The following is a 19,000-nucleotide window of genomic DNA, read 5'->3' as shown; positions in this document are numbered from 1 at the left end:
TAGTAGCACGTCTCCACGTGTTAGTTGGACCGGCCCAGGATTAATTTGAAGCTGATTACGACAACAACATACTACCTACTACACACTACACACCACTTCCTGCTTTGTATCATTTGATTCTCCATTGCAAGTAATTCGACAGGCATTTAATTACCTGTTTTAATTGTTGTTCGAGCAGCCAATCAAGCCTAGATATTCAATTTCGGGCTACGACCACAGCTCAGTTGTTTGCGACCCGGTCAATTTGTGGCGTAAGGGTCGTGTGCATTTACGTCTACGATCTTTATTACAACATCCGTCAACCTCGATATCTTGTACGCGGTCTTAGGACTTTCTTAATTCCTTGATCCATACGCATCATGGTTCAGCCTGCTGTGCCTGAGTATGTCTTCTATTCTCCTTATTATAGACTTTAACAGGGGCTGGGCTAACGTGGATTGTCCGCATTCGCATAGAATCTATGAGGAGGAGGATGTCTTTACCGCGGTCGACGCACGCACGGAATCTCTGCAAAACTTACGAGAATTAGGACCTCCGGATTTGGTCTACCTCGTCAAGCAATCCAAGACCAATCCGACACGCCAGGTATGTTAACATCAGACACTTGACTCCAACCAAGCTAATCACGAGGGGCTAATTGGATGTATTCGTAGACCGGCGTCTATCACCATGTCACAGGTGTCGATGCATCGTCATCCGCCAGTCTCGCCGCATACGTTAATACCCTTACATATTCGCCCGTCGATAAACAGAATAAGGTGGTCTCAGGAGTGTACTGGTCAGTGATTCCATGGCCTTGGCAACCGATGGACTGGACCGGATCGGCTGACAAAAATGGTATTTTAGTTGTTATAATGCCTTTTCTCACTTGGATATGCGAGTAGAGGTCAAGATTCCTGGCAGTCTCGAGAGCTATTGTATCGACGAGCGCGGAGACAAACGTGTTGCGACAGAAGCTTTGTGGCTTGAGACGTTCCTTTGCGCAGTCCTTAGAGCGTACACGTACGCAGACGATGGAACAGGTGATGCAATCAAGAAAATTGTCGGGGTGCGCAGATTCAACCCGGTGACGAATACTGAAATGGAGCACAAGTTCTTGGACGCTGCGGAGAGATTATTTTTCATGGGTGAGGTTTGCCGTGTAAATGTGGTGTGCAATAATGCTAATAACCATTTTACTTAGGACGACAACTCAGTTCCGAACCCGAAACACAAGTCCCCAATACCGTCGCAAATCATTTAACATCGGGCCTTCTTAAGTATATACACACTACTGGTCGGTACGCGTCAGGGATCAACCTCTTTGAGAAATTGCGAACAAAGGACGTAGAGGTGTCTTCGCTTCTCGCGCGAGTCCTGATTTCCGCGGATGAGGAGGTGCAGGCTGTTCGGCTCATGCATGACGCGCTGCAGGATGTGCCAATGGACTATGCGCTTTTAGATTGTCAAGCGGCTTTCTGTTTAAGCAAGGGAGAACCAGAGCTTGCGCTTGAATGCGCCAAGCGCAGTGTCACTGCGGCACCCAGCGAATTCAGTACATGGGCTCGACTTGCCGAAGTATACGTTACCTTGGAGCAGTGGGACTTGGCGCTTCTTACTTTGAACTCATGCCCGATGTTTACGTATCAAGATAAAGATATTCCTCGCATGCCTCCGCCATCTCGAGTTCTTCTCCCTATATTAGCGGAGAGTGCCTTGGATGAGATTGATGAAGGCCAGCCAAAGCAAGGAGATCCACATGACTTTGTTCATCCGTCTCTGCGAAAGCTTCACGCTACCGGATACCAGGGCACATTTCTCAAAGCCTACGAGCTGCTCACAAAGATTGCCGCTGCTATCGGATGGGATCAGCTCTTGAAAATTCGAAGTGATGTGTTTGTCATGGAAGAAGAGTATCGGGTGGAACGCCAGCAAACGACCAAACCAAGCAACTCGCAAAATGCTAGTACCGTCGCGCTTCACCTGCCCCAAAGTCCTAATACAGCCACAGCCAGTGATGCCGAGACGGACGAGGGCCATTCCGGCGAAGCAAACGGCACTGGAAACGGAACTGGGAATCTCGACCCAGTGGAAGCCAACACAATTGAGAAACCAGAGCAGATTGTAGCTTCTGAAACTGTCAAGTCTGGAAACGAAGATGTGAGTAGAGTTGAGTCAATTAGAAGGGAAATGTTACTAACATGTCCACAGCCGGATCCTTCCCACGCCGAGTACGCTCAATTCCAGAACAAACGGCTATGTGAGCGGTGGTTGGATAACTTGTTTATGGTCTTATACGAGGATCTTCGCATTTACACTATATGGCGATCGGAAATGGCTCATTCACGACACCAATCGCTTGAGTACAAGAAAACAGCAACCGAGTGGGAGATTCTGGGAGAGCTGGCTGAGCGACTTCATCACTTTGACGAGGCGATTGAGGCATACAGGCAGTGTCTGTCGATACGGTTCTCGCCCAAGGCTATGCGTGGTGTCTTGAAGCTATATGAGAAGCAAGGAGATACTCGAGGCATGCTTAATGCGCTGATTCGGTTGATTGCCTGGCAGTATCGCTGGTACTCCGAGGTAAGTTTTCTTCGGGTCCTCTACTTTTTTTTTTTTGACACGCATGTGCTGACCTTACTTCAGTTCTCGCCCGATTTGTTATTCTTAGTGCGCAAACTCATCGAAGAGGAAGGCGCCGTCAAAGTCCGCAGCATCGTACAAGCGACCAACCTGCCACAACATGTGCTCGACTTGACACACCAGTACTGCCAAGTCTGTGCTACATTTCGCAGCACTGGCAGCGATGTCTGAATGACTGCCACCAGGCACGTGTAATGCGGTGTATATGTTATTATCCTATATTAATTTGAGTTTCTTCTATCCTGTCGATACTCATATGGCAAATGTGTCAATCAATCCAGTGGGATAGTTTCCTAGTTAGTTACATAGCCACATAATCTACATAATTGTCACGTAAATAGCACCGTACATAGTATGTCCTTCCCAAGGTACCGACACTACCGAGTAGTTGCCCCGGTTCAGAAGACGAGCACGTGCAAGGAGACAGGTCACGTGATGCAATCGAGCGGCTAGGGCTTGGCTAATCTGTTCCTGTAGTAAGCCCGAGCTGAGCTGAGTCCAGCCTTGCAGCCAGGCCCGGCCCCTCCCTCTTTCTTCCTCCTCCTCTGCTTTGTCTGCTCACTCGAACGACTTGGAATGATTGATCCATCATTAATCAATCTCGTAACTTTTCTTACTGACCGATACTTACCATGCTTAGTAATGGCTAACAATACAGTCCCCCTGCTTTGTGATTGACATTCTGGTCACGTAAACTGCGTACCTAGCCAACATTATTACCGGGCAGCGTGCCAGTCTGGACTCTGCTCTGGCACTGAACCGATTGATTGATTACTCGTACTCTCCGTTCCCCCCGACTCCCCAACCCCCGACCTCCCTCTCCCTCTCACCTTAAATCTCTCCCTCGCCCTCTCCCATTTATTATTATTTTATTTTATTTATTTTCCTTTCCCAATATCTGTCCCAGCCTTGCGCTCCCCTCTACACTTCGATACAACCCCATTGACTTCGATTTTTCTTCCAAAATTATCCTTTTCTTTTCCATAGTACTCTTCCCGAACCTCTCCTCGCACATCTAATCATCATGTCTACGCGCAAGAGGAAGCAAGAAGCCGAAGACGAGGAGGAGCTGCAAGCTCTTCCCAGTGACGAGAGCGAGGAGGAAGAGGAGTAAGTTTTTTTTTCTTCTTTATCTCGAGCAAGATGTTCATCAATTGCAATTGCGATGTGTTGTCGCATCGGTATTGCATACACTTCCCTGTCCTTCTCTCCCTTTGTTGTCGTCATTGCGCCCATCCTCGTCGCTGGTGTTACCGTGTCACGAACACCGGTATCCCGTCGCATACTTGACGCGACCAGGATGTAGTAATAGAAAATTGTTATTTCGACGTTGTTATTATTTGTCTATAACAATTGATTCTTTCGGGATTAGTCGCCAGTACTGACCTCGGCTTAGGTACCAATCCTCCGATGCTGAGGGAGACGACTATGACGACAGTGAAGAAGGCTCGGAAGAAGAGGAAGAGGAAGAATACGATGAAGATGAAGGTGGAGAAGAATCCAAGGAAAACGGTAGATCCTCCTCCCCTATATAGCCACAGAAACCACCGTTACCAACCCATCTACCCACAATTTCATCTACTCATCTTCCCATTCCATACAATTGGCCTCGTCTAACAATGGATTCCATCAGCCCCAGCTCCTAAAAAGCGCAAAACCGCCCATGATGACAAAGCCGAAGACCAAGAAGACGACGACGAAGACGGCGCCGGCGAAGAATACGACGAAGAAGACGATGAAGGCACAAACGACACCGCCGACAAGTCTGGATCAGCTCAAGCCGCGAAGAAGGGTAAGGGTGGTGATGTGCCCCAGGAAGATGATGTGTCGGAGGTGGAGGATGAGGATTGATTTATAACAAACACCTTCTTCTTCTTCACATCCTTCATCTTTTTTTTTTATCAATCTTTCATGTCATATCTCAAATCTAGATCATGACTATGTCGGGTTTAGATTTTTATTTTTCGTATCTTCTTGCTGAAGATTAATCGATCTATTATAAATCAGCAAGTAGATCATATTTTCCTAAAGAGGAAATATCAAGATTGATCTTTGCTCTTACATTTCTTGGTCAGCTCATCGTAGATAGAAGAGTAATATGCAGTATTGGTAAGCCGAAAACCTCAATACTAGTACTATAACTATCTAATATCCATTATCATATAGTTAACTATCAGTCCTCAAAGTCATCGTGCAAGATTTGACAGTCCAATGATGATTGATGCCGCAGATCTTGCCCTAACGAACTAGTTAACTACTGAGAATCCATGTCATCGTGCTGCCTGATAAACGCCTTTTTGACGCATGTTGTCGATACAAACACGTCAGTAGTGCCTATAATAGAACACCAGATAATATATAGTCTATATAGCCGCCAATACAAGTGAATATCGCTTTCTATCGCTAATGTCATACAAAACGAATAGTTACACTAAAATCCTTCAAAATGCAAGTCCGAGCACCAAGGCTAAATAAATCATTGCGACATATACTCAAATCCCGGTATAGTAGGATCCATCAACTGCTCATCTAGGCCGAACCCATAAGTGCCGACCATTGTATAAATAAGGTCTGGAGGCGGAAGTCCCTGGGCCATGGCATTTGCGCCACCGGGTATGGAGCGTCTTCTTGTTCCGGTGCTGGTGTTATTACCGCCCGTATTAACTACTGCTGAAGATGTGTGTAGGCCGTTGTTATTTGGATTGATTGTAGTCGAGGTAGTGGAAGCCGCGGGGTTATCGTAGCTGTTCGTAGGACCAACGGCACTATCACCGACGGCCACTGAAGTAGAAGATTTGCTGTTGCTGCCGTTGTGTTGGTTATTATACCACCCTTCCCACGCATTAAATCGATCAAGCATTTTGCTAAGACCACGCGCAATATGGCGAGTTAGATGTCGATCGCCCGCGCTCACACAGTTCATCAACTCAATTACTCTTTCGACTGTATGTCGAACTTGTCGCCCGTCGATATTGAGATAGGCTGAGTTCCAGTTGACTGCGACTTTGAGCAAGAATACGGCCGAGAATGTGACCATCGTGTGAGTGAAGATGGGAACACCAACGATGGCGTCGCGCACGTCTTGTTCTTCTAATACCATGTTGAGACACGACATGGCTGCTGATATCGCAGCATTTGCACATTCCTTGCGGTCCATGGAGAAGACGGGCGTGTTCGTTGGCGATAATGCTCGGAGAGCGAGCGAATTCAGTTGAAATTTGGCAAAATGGTAGTGCAGTACCACTCCTTTGGATGGATAAGTACGGACGTACGGGCTGTCGGCGGATCGAGGCTGCCAAAGAAGCCGCCATTGGTCAACCGCTACATTATAAACCCGTAACTGTCCAAAATCTTCTTCTCTAAGCGGCTGTTCAGAATCCGAGCCAAATGTGTGGTATGCTTCGGTCAGAATGTGAAAGAGCGCGACCTGTGCCATCATCCGAATATCACCCGGGACAACAAATCGAGATTGTAAAAACACCTCGCAGTTTTTGATTGCACTATCTTCGTGAATCACCGGAGGTCGTCCATATGCGATGCTGAAGTGATGGTCGCATACGTATAGCAGATACCAAAGCTGGGCCCTTTCGTAGTGATACTGATCCGCATACCCACGAGTCATTTTGTGGAAGCTCTGGTGTAGGCCCATCTCTGTCGCGATACGAACCGCATGTCCAGATAGTTTCCAGCTAAGATCCGACAGCCAGAATGCGCCTGCGCAAAGTCCGCGGATATCGTCTAGCGTATGTGACCGTGTCAAAGCCATGCTAGATACCAACGACACATACTCATTGTAGCAGGTATTGAGGGTTTCTGTTCGATTGGGTATATGTAGCGCTGCCACCGTCAAGACGGCAGCCAGAAGCAGCGTTGATGCTCGTCGTACCGACGTCAAGTCTCGATGAGTAACAGCAATACCTCCCCATAGTAGTTGATTCATTGTCCGGCTAAAGTACGCGAACAATTCTTGTGCTTCATGGAGCGAGACATAACCGCGCGATATGAAATCCTCTTCGAGTAACGTCGACTTGGGTTTCTCGACCATGTGGTTTCCGAAATTCCGCAACTTAGTCACTTCGTACAGACTGCGCATCGGAGCTGAAACAAGATCTTGATCCTCGTAACCCCCATCTTGTAGAGTCTCCCAGGCCATCGCTTGTCCGTCGACAGCGGCGGCTGAGCTGATAGCTGGTACGCTCAGTCGCTTTGTGTCGTGGGACGGTAAACGAGCGCTCGGAGTGGCTGTCGCTTCCGGTGTTCGGTCTGCATTGCTTTCTGAAGGAGAAAAGCTTGAGAGTTCGGGCTGGTTACTGTGACGAAGAAGATGCGAAACAGCAGCTTGCAGCTGTTGTATGGTGGAATTTGCGTGCGATTTCCATCTGACCGATCAATTAGCAACGCGTCTTTCCTGCCATTGTCGCTTGTATCAGCCTTCACTCACGCTAAATCGTCATCCACGAATTTCTGCGAAAAGTCGTTGACTACGCATTTGATTCCGCTGCGGAGACATTTTGTACAACTTGTTTCGCCGGATTTCACCTCGCATCTGATTTTGTGTCGTTTACACTCGGCGCCTGGAATGATAAAGAATTAGCGCTTTTAGCTTTCAAGTCTTGCTTGGTTATACCCACAAGCTCGAGCCTTTGACACCTTTGGCACTGAACCCTTGGTGCCAGCGTCAATAACAGAATCCTCGTTGTCCAAGCCGGCCTCTACTGCGGATCGCTTGAGTGGCGTAACATTTGTTGACATGCTTGATAATAGGCTGCCACGAAGGAGGCCTCACATCGCCATGCGCGCTGTCACAGAAACAAGTGATTGTGGCTTCGTGGGCAGGGGGGTATTTTGTCGAGTCGAGTCAATCACAGTTCGTGTAACGTGAATATGGAGCCTTGTTTGAAAGATAAGAGTGAAAGAAAGTGTCAAAGAGCACAGAGCACAGATCAAACCATGCCGTTTGCTTTCCCCCGAATCTCCGGCGCTAGTAATTTTACTTGTATCATGTTACCCCGGACTTCTTCCGTCCACTCAGGTGCCTCGTCCGATCTAAGCGAGAGTTAAGACTTAAGAGTTAAGAGCTATCACATCCTGCTGTTATCTCACGGTCGCTGGGATATTGATCGAAACATCTGATAGAATCGCATTGAAATGTTTTTATTGGGAGTTTCCTGGACTTTCTCGAGATTCCATCATGGCTTCAGCTGCGACCTCAAATATCGGAAGCATCTACCTAGCTACCCAAGCAGGCACGTGCATGCCTTTCGAAATGACACCTAGGCATTCGACTTGGATAGCAATTTTAGAAATCCGCGGTCTCTCCAATGCGTTCATGCAATCTATGCCTAAGAAACTTTAAAGTCCTCAGAGTTAATGCACACATTACAAGCTTCCACACTCCACCAATCTGACATTCCTTCTTGAGATGCCTGCTCAGTGAAAGGGCTTGAAGAATGGCTCTCAGACCAGATCAATGGCTTCAAAGTCTCCTCTTCGCAGTCCATGCGATGGACATATTCAGAGGTGTTAGAGACGTTGAAGCGCAAGGTCGGAGCAACTCCGAGAATCTCGGAGCCGCTCCCTTAAATGCGGAGACAAATCTAGAGCGCAAAGTATGAGGGGAACGCTTATGGTGGGGTGTTTACTGGGTTACAGGAACACATTCCCTTTGTCAAGATCCAAAAGCCACGTTGGGAACAACTACCTGGAGTCGATCTCAGCTGCTCTTAGCCAATTGCTTCAACCGGGGGGCATTTACTTTGACTCCAAAAAAAAGGCGAAATGAATATCCTCATTACCGGAGCCGCCGGGTTCATCGGCCAACTTCTCGCAAAAGAGCTCCTGAATGATACAGCACACAAACTCATTCTAGTCGACATTATCGATCCTCCAGTCCCAGCCGGAGTCAAATACCCTCAGAATGCCAAATCCACCAAGATCGATTTAGTAGACGGCGACATCGAAAGCCTAGTCACCGAATCTGCGCCTGATGCCGTATACGCATTCCACGGTATCATGTCTTCGGGCTCCGAAGCCAATTTCGAGCTCGGTATGAAAGCGAATGTCGACGCAACTCGAGCTTTGCTTGAAGCCCTCCGCAAGAAAGCTTCCCCAGGTGTGCGATTCATCTATTCCTCCAGTCAAGCTGTATACGGACAACCTCTGCCCAAAGTCGTGACGGACGATATAATACCAACACCCGAATCGTCCTACGGCGCGGCAAAAATCATCTGTGAGACGCTGGTCAATGATTATACTCGTCGAGGATTTATTACGGGCTTCACGCTCCGGTTCCCTACTATTTCGGTGCGACCCGGAAAACCGACTGCGGCGGCATCCTCATTTCTATCTGGCATGATTCGGGAACCGCTTAATGGACAAGAGGCAATTATCCCTCTCGAGGATCGATCTTTTGAGTCATGGCTTTGTTCTCCTAGGACCTTGGTGCGGAATTTGATCATTACTCTTTCGTTACCGGCGGGCTGTGTGCCGCCTCATATCCGCCAGATCAATGTCCCGGGTATTTGTGTGACGATTCAAGATATGATGGATGCATTGGAAAAAGTTGGAGGCAAAGATAAATTGGCTTTGTTGAAGGAGAAGGAGGACCCGGTTATCAAGAAGATTGTGCACTCGTGGCCGACGAGGTTTGATAATAGTCAGGCTATAAAATTGGGCTTCCATAGGGATGAGTCGTTTGAACAGGCTGTTAGAGATTTTAAAGAGAGTTTGGAAAACTAGACATTTATTATAGACTTATGAGATGGTATCAAGAGAAAATTCAAGACAAGTGTCTACCTGGCGATTCAAATTATCATGAAAAGTCTGGTTCTATTACATATAGGTAGTCGTCAAATCATAACGTGTCAATAAATCTAATATACAAGAACTCAGTTGTTAATCAATCAGCAGATATACCACACCTGTTCCCCCATGGCCACCAAACGATTGAACAACTGATCCCTCGTCTTCATAGTCGTGATATGGAAATTCTGCTTTGGATCTTTACCTATAATCCGAAGTCCATCAATGGCCTCCTTCTCAGTCTCGGCCCATCCAACAACAAGCTTTCCTTTCCAACCCATTCCACCTAATTTCTTCAGATGACAGATATCCTTGATATGTATGGCGAAGAGGACATGCTTTGTATCCTCTACATTGTGTGGCTGGGTACCCAGCTCGCTCGTAAAGAATAGAACGGGTTCCTCCTTACTGCAATCAAGTACAAGATATCCCTTTTTACCCATTGAAAATCTACCGGTCCACGAGGTGATACTTCAAGACCCTTTTTGGGCAGAATACCAATATTGTTCTTTGCGTGTCGATAGTCAAGTCCAGCCAGGGCGTAGTTTGTAGCTAGCTTTGTCTCAACTCCCTTGGCAGTTGTTGCTTTGAAGAATCGAAGCACAGCAGGCACGAACCCCTTCCTCTTGAATTTATCTCTCAGAGGAGCGTTTGGTTCGGTGGTTTGTTTAGTGATCATGGGATCGGGTCTGACAGCGCTTTCTATTTCGGCTTGAGATGCGTCTAGGGGAATATCTTCATGGATAGATGTAGGCTTGGAGGGTGCCTGTTCGAGGGATGTTGGGGGTGGAGGAATTGGTGTACCATTTACCTCTCCAAGGCGGAGAAGGGTGATGGTAAGCTGGGCGTTGGTTGGTACACCTTTGAGAATCGAGCTAATTCTTGGTTACCAAAAACTCCGAATATGATAATCATGGCAAAAGATACTGACTTTCGTAATTCCAAAATCTTCTGCCAGTGAGGGAACCGGCGATTGAGGTAATTAGCGCTTCTGACCAGAATTGGGTCCCCAAAAAAGACAAAGCCGAACAAGAACCCGGTCCCCTTTACGACCATATAGGAAGTGATGAAAAATGAGCCCAATGCCATTGGAAGTAAAATGGCGGCGAGTCTCAGACGAGCTGCATATTTGGGGAACGGTGGAGCTGGGGACAATTCACTAGATCATCCGTTAGCCATTAGCATGTAGAGAAGGTGTTTGGAATTAGCATACTTGCCAAAGTGTTCATATGTATCTGTGACATCACCAAGTATATGCATAATCGGCTTCATTTTCTGCCAAACTGCGTCCGACATTGGCCTCTTTGTCTTGTTATGCTTGGTAGACGGAATTCCTCCACCCGCCGAGTCCTGCAAGTCACCAACCTGAGATGCTATATCTGTTACATCCGGTATCTTGTCTTCAATTGTAGCATCATCTGGAACTGCGGGATCGTGTTTGCCCGCTGCACTTCCTATGGCCACAGCGGCGACACTACGGACTAGGTTGCTAGTCTCTTGCTCCACAGCCTCGCCATGGTATTTTTCTGGAGCACCCGTGAGACTATCTTTGGATCCGAGGACGCCGGCTCGTGGTTTCTGGACACCACCGGTTTGAGAGTTTACTAATGCGATAGGTGCAGGAGGAAAGAGCATAGAGCGACTAGGTGGGTAGAGAATCAAGACGATAGCATAGGCACAACAATGTCAAGTAGCCATGCTGCAAAGTAAGTCTGTTATAACATTAGTCTCGAACTTGCCCGATGTTTCTATATATGTTCGGACTCACCACACAAAAAGCCGCAGTACGTCGTTGTTCACGCCATGACCTAAGTCTAACGATATGCTTCCATAGATTCATCAAACCCACGATGACTGTCATATATAACCGCTCAATGTTCGATCTGAGCTTGTCGGGTGAGAACTCCTCATCCTCGACAGGATTGAGTTCACTTTTGAGGAAGTCGACTTTGTTGATATCGTTTGTGACATTTTCTATGGTGTTGCCGCCGTTGGCCCGACGAGGCTGTAACGGGCGTGACGTTGTCCGATGCCATGACTGCCTAGATTAAGTTGATAATGGTCTAAAGAGTTATAATTAATGAAGGCTGGATAGTCATAGGCTATACAGTTATAGAGGTCTAGGAGTCGACGTCATCACTATACAAGGTTCGAGATAGCCCTAAAACAGGCGGCTTTCCATAGAGATTTCATATTATTGCTTTTAGTCGAATCATTACTTGAATCAGACCCATAGTCTAGGATCAGTCTGGGTCCTGATCCCAACTCTGGCTATGACAGGCATGATGCATCAGCCAATAATCACCGGAATTGCTTCGGAAATATTTTGCTGGTGTTTCCACCCAACTTGAGCAACATGGATGATGTAAAACGTGTTCACGATCTGTATTTGAGCTGATATTGCCAATTTGATCACAATGTCCTTGATTTTGGAGTGTTACTCTGTGTTAACTGAATTAGTTAAGTTAGTTCGACCATTGATAGCACGACGTGAATTCGCGTCATATCACGTGACTTCGCAGCGTAGCGTGTCCCGCCTGACGCGTAGCGCGAGGTCCTTTACACGTCTCTTGACAAGACCAGCTCCATCAGGAATAGGGGATGCCTTACGAGGGCAACCAACTCCTGATACAAACGATGGATTCACGTTGGTGAGCTTGCATGATTCCGATCCAAGATGGCCGACTCATGCGCCAACCCACTCCTACTGGGTTGGATCAAAGAATGGCTTGATCAGGCCCGAGAACGTAACTCGAAAGGCTTCACAGTGTTCGTTCCTAACCCTAGCCCTACTGAATCTGTATATTGACTAGGTCCATAGGTACAAAAAAGCGTACGAGTCTATGAAAGCTTGTCCCCTGGAATTTAGTCATCCTTTAGAAGCCATTCAGTTAAACGGCCTGGGTCCCAAACTGTGCGACAGGCTTACAGAGAAACTAAAAGAATATTGTGACCAACATGGCTTACCCATGCCAGAGCCACCAAACAATAAGAAGGGTCAGAAACGGCAATCTGGAGATGATCTTCCAGCTCAAGACCAACCAGCCAAAAAGACGAGGAAGCCTAAACCTTATGTCCCTGCCTTGCGATCCGGAGCCTACGCTCTGATACTCGGCCTGTCAACACTAGACGAAAACTCATTGCAAGGAATGTCTAAAGCGCAATTGATTGAAGTTGCTCAGCCGCATTCTGATTCATCGTTCACGGCTCCCAGTGATCCCACCAAATTCTATACGGCATGGAACTCGATGAAGACGCTTATACAGAAGGAGCTTGTCTATGAACATGGACGACCTTTGAGGAAATATGCTCTCACAGAAGAAGGATGGGGATGTGCGAAAAGGATTCGGAATACAAGTGCGGTGGGACTGCCTTTACCAAACCAACCGGTATGTGCACCCTTGTCGCATATAGTCTTATGGTTATCTGACTCTTTCTAGACATTGTCTCGCGAACCGGGTCTTCCAACGTCAAATTGCACATTCCAGAACAATGACAGGGCTTTCACGTCACTGGACGACGATGAAATCCAGGTCTTGGACGATATTGATCCAACTCCAGCTACACGAAGAATGGGACCCCAACTTTCAAGTTCAAACCGTCCGGCAAAACCCATCATCTTACCTCCAAGCAGTTTCATGATTGAACTAATATTAGATTCGCGTGAAGTGCGTGCCAAAAATGATCGAGACTATATATCAAAGGAGCTGGAAGCAAAAGGCATCACAACACAAGTGCGGGCACTTGAACTTGGCGATGCAATGTGGGTTGCGAAATGCAAAGACCCAGAATATCTATCGCGGCACGGGGAAGAAGGCGACGAGGTGATACTAGATTGGATTGTAGAGCGCAAACGACTCGACGATCTGATCGGGTCTATCAAAGATGGACGATTTCACGAACAAAAGTTTCGACTCCGTCGCAGCGGCATTTCCAATGTGGTCTACCTCATTGAAGAATTTAATGTCTCGCATTCCTCCACTTCAGCAGGTGGGAATGTACCCAACTATCAGGACGCAGTAGCTTCGGCCATTGCCTCGACGCAAGTCGTTAACGGCTATTTTGTCAAAAAGACCAAGAATCTAGACGACACCATACGCTACCTAGCGCGAATGACATTTCTCCTCCGCAAAATGTACGGCACTGACTCTCTTTCAGGCTCTTCGTTGGGGTCAAGCCAACCAAGCCGCAGCAGTGTCAACCCTAAATCAGTAGCCCTAATCCCCAGCTCCAACCTCTCATCGTCCGAATCATACCTCACAACCCTCCGCGAACTTCGTTCCGGCAGATCCTCCGAGACCACAACCTACGGCGTATCGTTTTCCACATTTTCATCACTAACATCCAAATCCGACACACTAACCCTGCGAGACGTATTCCTCAAAATGCTCATGTGCACGCGAGGGATTACAGGCGATAAAGCGTTAGAAATACAACGACATTGGCGCACGCCACGAGCGTTCATGGAAGGCTTTGAGTCTGTGTCTTCGGCTGCGGCAACTCCCCAGGAAGCTGCGAAAGCGAGGGAGAGAATGCTTACGGATAAGATGGGGAATTTGATTGCGAAGAAGAAGATTGCGGGGACTCTGAGTAGGAAGGTGGCTGAAATATGGGGGGAAAAGGAGTGATATTCTTGAACTCCTCGATGTATTAATATTATAGTAGCGCATGAGCTGTATATGACTATACCATTTCTAAGATACCAATGACATTGATCATAAATCATTCTATTACATGTAGAACCAGCTACACATGCATGCAGGCCATAACGCTCACTGGCTGTCTAAATCCCGCAAAAAAAAAAAAAAAAAAAAAAAAAACCATAAATCTTATACTTGAATTCATGCCTTCCCGAACACCTTCTTTATCCACCTCTTAATGTCTCGCCCCTCAATCCTCAGCGCCAAACTACTCAACACAACGCTCACACTACTCAATGCCATCGCAAGCGATGCCCAAACGGGACTCAGTCTCCAATGCCCGCTGACATGCTGCATATGACCAGCCACATCCACGGTCTGTGTTCCATCCGGAATAGCATAAAACGCGCCGGCCGCGACGGGGACGAGGATGACGTTGTATATCGCGGCCCAGAAGAAGTTTAGTTTTATGCGATTGAAGACGCGGCGCGAGAGTTGAACCAACTCAAAGATTGTGGTAAGGTTTGAATTTAGTAGAATGAAGGAAGATGAAGAAATGGCAACATCGGAGCCGGAGGACATGGCGATACTGACGTCCGCGGCGGTCAACGCTGGAGAATCGTTTGTGCCGTCGCCTACGAAGGCGACTACCTTCCTGCTTTGTTTTGTACTCTGTTCCGAAGACGACAAGGATGAGAATTGAATTTTGCGAATGTATTCCGCTTTCTGGGCCGGCATCACGTTGGCGAGGACGTTTTGGTGTGGAATGCCGAGTGTAGAGGCGACGGCGTAGGCGGTCTTTTCGTTGTCGCCGGTGCACATGTAGACGGCTATATTGCGTTTTTGGAGTTGGGAAATGACCTGAGCAGACTCGGCGCGGATGGGGTCTGATGTGGCGAATACTATCAAAGGAATAAAGGGGTCGGAGTTGGTGGTGATGCCCGTTTCCTTGTCCTTTTCGTTAGTGGGTGATTGAGTCTTGCGGAGGAGGAGGGTTGCCGTTGAACGACCGGATGATTGGTATGTGGATAGAATGTTTTCCAAGAAGTATTGGGAGTCCGATGTTTGAATGGCGACACTCTTTGCAAGTCGCCCATTGCCAATGACGGCTTCATACGATGCAATCTCACCATCGATTGATAGTGTGAATGTACCTTTCATTCCTTGCCCAGAAATTTCGAGGATATCAGACGACTTCACGCTGACCTTATTCTCGCCAGACAATTTGTCCTTGCAAAATTCAACAATCGCCTTTGCAATTGGATGGTTGCTAGTCTGTTCAAGTTCTCGCGCCAACGTCCAGGCAATAGTGACCTTTTCAGAGTCTGTAGAGTCAAGAACCTCATGCTCAGACACTCTAAGGTTCCCACCCTCAGTCAAGGTGCCAGTCTTGTCAAATACAATCGCATCAAGGCGTGTAGCTTCTTGGAAGGCTTCTCCACCTCCCCTGACTAAGATACCTCGTTTTGCAGCAAGACCAACTCCAACGAAGAGTGCTGTTGGGGCAGCGAGGGCGAGGCCACATGGACATGCCACAACGAACACTGCAATGGCAAATTGCAAGCTCCAGAAAGTCCAGCCACCGAGCGCAGTGTCAAGATAGCCCAATGGAAGAGAACCGGATTGACCAAGTGCAAGCCAGATAATAAAAGTTAGGATGGCTATGAGTGTGATGACGGGCACAAAATATGCAACAATAACATCTGCAACGCGTTCCATGGGTGCTCGCTTGCTTTGTCCCTCTCGGACAACGCTAACAATCTTGTCGAGCATGGAGGCTCCTCCGACTTCTGTGACTTTGATGGATACTTGCTGGCCGACGTTGACGGAGCCTGAATAGACTTCATCACCAGTTAATTTGGAGACGGGTCGGGACTCGCCGGTCAGAGAGCTCTCGTCGAATTGATAATCGCCGGTGCTGGTGACTACACCATCTGCTGGAGGGGAAGCACCATGCGGAATAATGACGATGTCACCAACTTCAAGCAGGTCGACATTTATTCTCTGAACACTGGTTTCAGAACTTGCGGAGTCTATAGTAGGATTCGCCAGTAACGCTTCACTAGGCCTCAACTTTCCCAAATCAGAAACAGCGTCGCCAGCTTTGGATTTGCTGTAAGCCTCCAGAGCGCGACCAGCCAGAATGAACAATGTCAAAAACACCACACTGTCGAAATAGGTATCCAAGCCTGCAGCTTCAGAAGACTTTGTGGCCGAACCAGCTATAAGCACACCCAGAGACGCAATGTACGCCACCGAGGTTCCAGCCGAAATCAGCAAGTTCATACTGCCGAACCGGTAGAATCGACGCAAGATAGGCACTTTACTGCCCCGTCGCCACAGGGCTTGGACTTCTTTCATAGCTCGGATGTGGAATACATCTGCCCCGTAAAACATGACGGGTGTGGTCGCAAAGAACATTGCCCATTGCATTCTAGATACCGATCCTCCCAGAATTGGTTCCGAAAGATATCTATGAGCAGGGTTGTCCGATGGCACAAGATCCATAAAGACGATTCCAATGATGAAGGTTGGTATGGCGACCATCAGGACAAAGGCGAGACGGAAGAGGAAACGGCGTCTCTCACGGAGTTGCATTGTGCGAGAACGATCTTCGATAGATGGAGGATGGTAAATGCTTGCCTTGAAATTCTCATGGGACGAGTCGATAACGGCCAGAATTCGTCGAATTGTCAAGTTTGGTTGTTTGGGCGTATACGTGACTTTGACAATGGGGTCTTTCAAAGTAGGGTCTTTTGAGATCTGGACACTGTCATCCAGATCCTTGAGTGACAGAAGGACCTTCTCGGGACAGTGGTGACAGAACATGCCCTCGACTCGGATCATGACTGTTCGTTCCGTCGGCTTTGAAGTGGGCTCGCTTTCGGCTGGCTTGCAATCAATGAGAGTCGCTTCGTAGCCAATATCCTCTATCTCGTCTATGATTTCTTGCACGTTGTCCCTGCCCTCAAACTCGACTCTTGCACTAGACGAAAGCAAATCGACCGCAACATCTTTGACATGAGAAATGCTCTGAACAGCCTGCGTGACTTTTCCGACACATGCACCACAGCTCATACCGTTGATGCTGATGCTTGCAATATACCTATTAGATGGAGGGCGACTGTCGGAAGAGGGTTTGTTTTGTTGCACGACATCGATCAACGAGGCGTCGTACCCGATAGATTCAATCTCGTCGCATATCGTCTTGCTGTAGGACTGTTCGCCTGAGAAGACAACTGTAGCGCTGTTGGTCAACAAGCTAACATTCACATCTTTCACACGATCCATCTGCTTGACATGATTCGTAACGGCGTTCACGCAAGAAGCACAAGTCATTCCGCCAATGCCGAATTGAGCCTCCCACACCGGGACTACTTGATCCGCTGTCTTGGTGGCTTTCTCTACCGTGTCGGCTGTAGCATCAAATCCAGTGGACTCGATCTCGTCAATGATTTTATCAATATTCTCTCGTGGGCCGGTGTAGGTCACAGCAGCGCTATTGGTCAACAATGTCACAGACGCCTCCTTGACAAAGTCTAGTTGCTGTATCGTTTCCGTAACTGAATTGGCGCATGCACCACACGTCATTCCAGATATCGCGATCCGGGCATGGAAAACATCCGGTAGCCTTGGTTGTGTGACCTGCACAGACTCCAAGGCTGGCATCTCCTTCTCGGGTTCGGGTTCGTCATTTTTCGGTGTAGACGTTGTCACCAACTTCTCTGTCCACACCCTGTCGTACTTGGGCTGGGATTTCTCAGCTTCGTGGAGAGCATACTGTCGCTCAGTCTGGCAGGCCTGGCAGTTGTCTATATGCTTCTGTCGTTGGGATTCGTATAATCTATGCGCCCGTGTAGCTCTGTTATGTGTACTAGGCGATGATAGAGGTGATAGCACGACAGGCGGCGACGTAACCCAATCTGAAGTCTCGATGGAGTCCAAGATCCGTCCCGTAGGCTCATCCTGTGTCGTCGCTATCTGTACCTCAAAAGCCGCATCGATAAGCGTCCTAGCTAGGTCTGAAGCACTGATTTCAGGTCCATGACGGACCCGGACTTCCTGCTGCAGAACAGAGACATCGACGCTCGTGATGGACCGGTAAAATGCAAGTATCTCTTGAACAAGGGCAACACAAGATGCGCAGTGGATGTTTGTTGCCAGCAGCACCGTCAGACGGGCTGGTGGTGGGTTGTGTGATGGCATCTTGTCAACGACCTGGTATTTCAAAGAACAGGATGCTCAATAAATAAAATCGTTTAATTGAAAGCCGTTTCGTTATCTGAAGATATTTCCAAAAGACTTGAAACGGCAGTTTTTATCTATCCTATCTCGAGCACAGGTGGTGTGGCAAACAAAGCACCAGCAAGATGAGTAAGAGTGATGGAATCCCGCAGACAAATCAAGCATTTTCTATAGCAAAGGAGAGGAGAAATAGAAACATTAAAAAAAGCGAATCATAGAACCGTCAATTAATAATAAGAAGAGAGCAGTTGCGCCTTTTGTGCCTGTTTTCTCCCTCTCTTTTGTTTTTCTTCCTTCCCTATTCGACCAGGACGGAGGAGGAGAAAGCGTCACCACTCATCACGCACAAATGCCGCATGGCTCTCCCGCCCAATCAGCGTGCTGCCCTGCCGCCACCCGAGAGATTTCTGCTACAGGTCGGATGCCTCTGGGCTTTAACAAAGGCGTTGTCGTGGATTGGTTCTTCTTTCTGGTCGAGGGATTGGTTACGATCGTCCAGTTGTGTATTTTGATTGTTTGGTGTTTTGTGGGTGAAACATCTGCAGCATATCGTGAAACCCTTGAAACGCGGCGGGAACAAGCGATGCATAACTGCTGGGACCTAACATAGTAACTATTCGTCGGCGTTGAATGGAAAATTGACCCGATCAATAATAAGGATAATAAGATCTAATATACTATATATAATA

At 47.7% G+C, this 19,000-nt stretch overlaps 8 protein-coding genes across 8 annotated transcripts; 4 read left to right on the top strand and 4 right to left on the bottom strand.

Annotated features, from left to right (window-relative positions):
• Nucleotides 1-359: 359 nt before the first annotated feature.
• EYB26_000750 (uncharacterized protein) lies at nucleotides 360-2,796 on the top strand (the record flags this gene model as incomplete). Its single annotated transcript, XM_054260066.1, has 7 exons — nucleotides 360-382; nucleotides 456-585; nucleotides 654-778; nucleotides 847-1,127; nucleotides 1,184-2,139; nucleotides 2,191-2,565; nucleotides 2,629-2,796. 7 exons carry the CDS (start codon nucleotides 360-362, stop codon nucleotides 2,794-2,796), a joined length of 2,058 nt encoding a protein of 685 aa, XP_054116041.1.
• Nucleotides 2,797-3,649: 853 nt separating this feature from the next.
• On the top strand, nucleotides 3,650-4,476 carry EYB26_000749 (uncharacterized protein; the record flags this gene model as incomplete). Its single annotated transcript, XM_054260065.1, has 3 exons — nucleotides 3,650-3,735; nucleotides 4,022-4,137; nucleotides 4,259-4,476. 3 exons carry the CDS (start codon nucleotides 3,650-3,652, stop codon nucleotides 4,474-4,476), a joined length of 420 nt encoding a protein of 139 aa, XP_054116040.1.
• Nucleotides 4,477-5,101: 625 nt separating this feature from the next.
• Nucleotides 5,102-7,377, bottom strand: EYB26_000748 (uncharacterized protein; the record flags this gene model as incomplete). Its single annotated transcript, XM_054260064.1, has 3 exons — nucleotides 5,102-7,004; nucleotides 7,067-7,199; nucleotides 7,257-7,377. 3 exons carry the CDS (start codon nucleotides 7,375-7,377, stop codon nucleotides 5,102-5,104), a joined length of 2,157 nt encoding a protein of 718 aa, XP_054116039.1.
• A 1,026-nt stretch (nucleotides 7,378-8,403) lies between these two features.
• EYB26_000747 (uncharacterized protein) lies at nucleotides 8,404-9,363 on the top strand (the record flags this gene model as incomplete). Its single annotated transcript, XM_054260063.1, has 1 exon — nucleotides 8,404-9,363. One exon carries the CDS (start codon nucleotides 8,404-8,406, stop codon nucleotides 9,361-9,363), a length of 960 nt encoding a protein of 319 aa, XP_054116038.1.
• Nucleotides 9,364-9,527: 164 nt separating this feature from the next.
• EYB26_000746 (uncharacterized protein) lies at nucleotides 9,528-11,061 on the bottom strand (the record flags this gene model as incomplete). The annotated part of the gene is made up of 4 exons (XM_054260062.1): nucleotides 9,528-9,830; nucleotides 9,881-10,301; nucleotides 10,358-10,585; nucleotides 10,640-11,061. The coding sequence occupies 4 exons, from the start codon at nucleotides 11,059-11,061 to the stop codon at nucleotides 9,528-9,530; spliced, it is 1,374 nt and encodes a 457-aa protein (XP_054116037.1).
• Nucleotides 11,062-11,084: 23 nt separating this feature from the next.
• EYB26_000745 (uncharacterized protein) lies at nucleotides 11,085-11,784 on the bottom strand (the record flags this gene model as incomplete). Its single annotated transcript, XM_054260061.1, has 3 exons — nucleotides 11,085-11,138; nucleotides 11,195-11,468; nucleotides 11,732-11,784. The coding sequence occupies 3 exons, from the start codon at nucleotides 11,782-11,784 to the stop codon at nucleotides 11,085-11,087; spliced, it is 381 nt and encodes a 126-aa protein (XP_054116036.1).
• Nucleotides 11,785-12,103: 319 nt separating this feature from the next.
• On the top strand, nucleotides 12,104-14,054 carry EYB26_000744 (uncharacterized protein; the record flags this gene model as incomplete). The annotated part of the gene is made up of 3 exons (XM_054260060.1): nucleotides 12,104-12,195; nucleotides 12,248-12,815; nucleotides 12,867-14,054. 3 exons carry the CDS (start codon nucleotides 12,104-12,106, stop codon nucleotides 14,052-14,054), a joined length of 1,848 nt encoding a protein of 615 aa, XP_054116035.1.
• A 213-nt stretch (nucleotides 14,055-14,267) lies between these two features.
• On the bottom strand, nucleotides 14,268-18,272 carry EYB26_000743 (uncharacterized protein; the record flags this gene model as incomplete). The annotated part of the gene is made up of 1 exon (XM_054260059.1): nucleotides 14,268-18,272. The coding sequence occupies one exon, from the start codon at nucleotides 18,270-18,272 to the stop codon at nucleotides 14,268-14,270; it is 4,005 nt and encodes a 1,334-aa protein (XP_054116034.1).
• Between the last annotated feature and the right edge of the window lie 728 nt (nucleotides 18,273-19,000).

The sequence above is a fragment of the Talaromyces marneffei genome, chromosome 1 (genome assembly GCF_009556855.1).
Source record: "Talaromyces marneffei chromosome 1, complete sequence".
Taxonomy (NCBI): domain Eukaryota; kingdom Fungi; phylum Ascomycota; class Eurotiomycetes; order Eurotiales; family Trichocomaceae; genus Talaromyces; species Talaromyces marneffei.
This window is presented reverse-complemented; position numbering and strand designations above follow the sequence as displayed.